At 51.5% G+C, this 1,688-nt stretch overlaps 1 protein-coding gene across 1 annotated transcript in view; it reads right to left on the bottom strand.

Annotated features, from left to right (window-relative positions):
• The window catches only part of SELENON (selenoprotein N), a 30,146-nt gene that overhangs the window by 12,625 nt on the left and 15,833 nt on the right, over nucleotides 1–1,688 (bottom strand). The window contains exon 2 of the mRNA XM_023519094.1: nucleotides 966–1,083. Coding sequence (XP_023374862.1) covers nucleotides 966–1,083 — 118 coding nt within the window. The remainder of the gene's footprint in view (nucleotides 1–965; nucleotides 1,084–1,688) is intronic.

Genomic DNA, 1,688 nt, shown 5'->3' with positions numbered 1-1,688 from the left:
TCAGAATGTCAATAATAGTAGAATGTCAAGAGAAGCTGGAGGGAAATGGACACAGAGTTGGGAGGGGAGGGCAGTGAGAAAAGCATTTTACATATTCATTAGAATGTTTCAGGCCCTCATCTTTACCAAAAAAAAAAAAAAAAAGAAGAAGAAAGAAAGGAAAAGAAAAGAAAAAAAAGAAAAATTCACTGATTACAACTAGACAAAAAAGAATAGTAAGTATGGGACAGAGGTGGGTGTGATAGCTCACGCCTGTAATCCTAGCCCTTTGGGAGGCCTTGGTGGGAGGATTGCTTGAGGCCAGGAGTTCAAGACCAGTCAGGGCAATAGCAAGGACCCCACCTCTACAAAAAAAAAAATGTAAACATTCCCTAGATCTAGTAGTATGTACCTGAGGCTGAGGCAAGAGGATCACTTGAACCCAGGAGTTCGAGGTTGCAGTGAGCTATGATGATGCCACTGTACTCTAGCCTAGGTGACAGGGCAGAGCCCTGACTTAAAAATAAATGAATAAATTTAAAAAGAATGGGACAGAGATCTGACTGCAGCTAAGCAGAGTTTCAGATTTAGTAGTAACAGGTATGGCTCCTGCTGACTGATATCAGCTGCATGTTGGTCACTTGGCAGCGATTAGATTTTCTGTAATCTTCAAACCTGTGAGTTTGTGCAGGACCCAGGAGCCAGAATGCCCAGGTTCCATCCCTGGTTCTCCATCTTTCTAGCTTGGGCAAATTGGTGAACCTGTCTGTGCCTTGTCTTGCACTGGCTTAAAGAGATGCCTGCTACCTGGGAGGTGGCCAAGGAATGTTAACCAGCATTATTGTTCACCAACATGAAAATAGGCTTAGGGATGCTGAAGCAGTTCCCCTAAGCCAACAGCTAGAAAGTGTTAGAGTGGGGAGGAACCCTGGGCCACAGAGACCCAAGATCTTCCCTCCACCCCAGCCACCAGCCTCTCCTGGTACCTGTCAGCTTCTCAGCAATGGGTTTGAACTCCTCTGGGCTGATGTACATATCCCGATCCGTGTCCAGGGAAGAAAAGAGGAAAAGTCCATCTGTCCCCAGGGCCTTCAGTGCAGATTCCTGCTTGGGAGGAAGGGACAGGCTGGGCTGAGCACCAATTGGATGCTTGTATCTCCCTGTCCCCAAACAGGCCACTGTTTTCTGATGGAGCAGCTCCCACCACCATCATCCCGCGTTCTCTCAATACTTCCTGGTCCATCTGTCCAAATGTCACCTCTGAACTGCCCAGGGCCTCCAATCCCCCTTGTAGACCCTGCTTCCTCTGCTGTCTGCTACGACCCCTCCCAAGCTGTCCTCTTCCAGTCTCCCCCATCCTCCTGCGTCCTACTTATTGCACCCACTGTCCTTCCCTGTCTCCCCTCCGCACTGTCCCAGCGTTCCTAGGTCCCTGGTCCTGAAATTCCCGGTCCCAGCTTCACTCTATGCTTTTGTCTGCTGTCTGCTGCCCAGGTCAGCCCTCTGGACTGCGCCCCTCTAGTCCGCCCTGGTCCCTGCCTCACACTGGGCCGGTCCTTTCACCTCCTCTGCATCAGTCCTTCAAAGTCCATCTGGCCTGTGGTCCCCCTTTCCCCTCCCTCTCTTCCCCCTTCCTCCCTCCTCCCTCCTGGCTCCCTACCCCCTCCGTCCCCCGGCCCGGTCTCCCGGGCCCCTGCCCGTCCCTCCCC

The sequence above is a fragment of the Otolemur garnettii genome, unplaced genomic scaffold (assembly GCF_000181295.1).
Source record: "Otolemur garnettii isolate 467f Iridium unplaced genomic scaffold, OtoGar3 scaffold00156, whole genome shotgun sequence".
In the NCBI taxonomy this organism is placed as follows: Eukaryota; Metazoa; Chordata; class Mammalia; order Primates; family Galagidae; genus Otolemur; species Otolemur garnettii.
The sequence above is the reverse complement of the archived record's forward strand: the minus strand, read 5'-3'. Positions and strand labels throughout refer to the sequence as shown.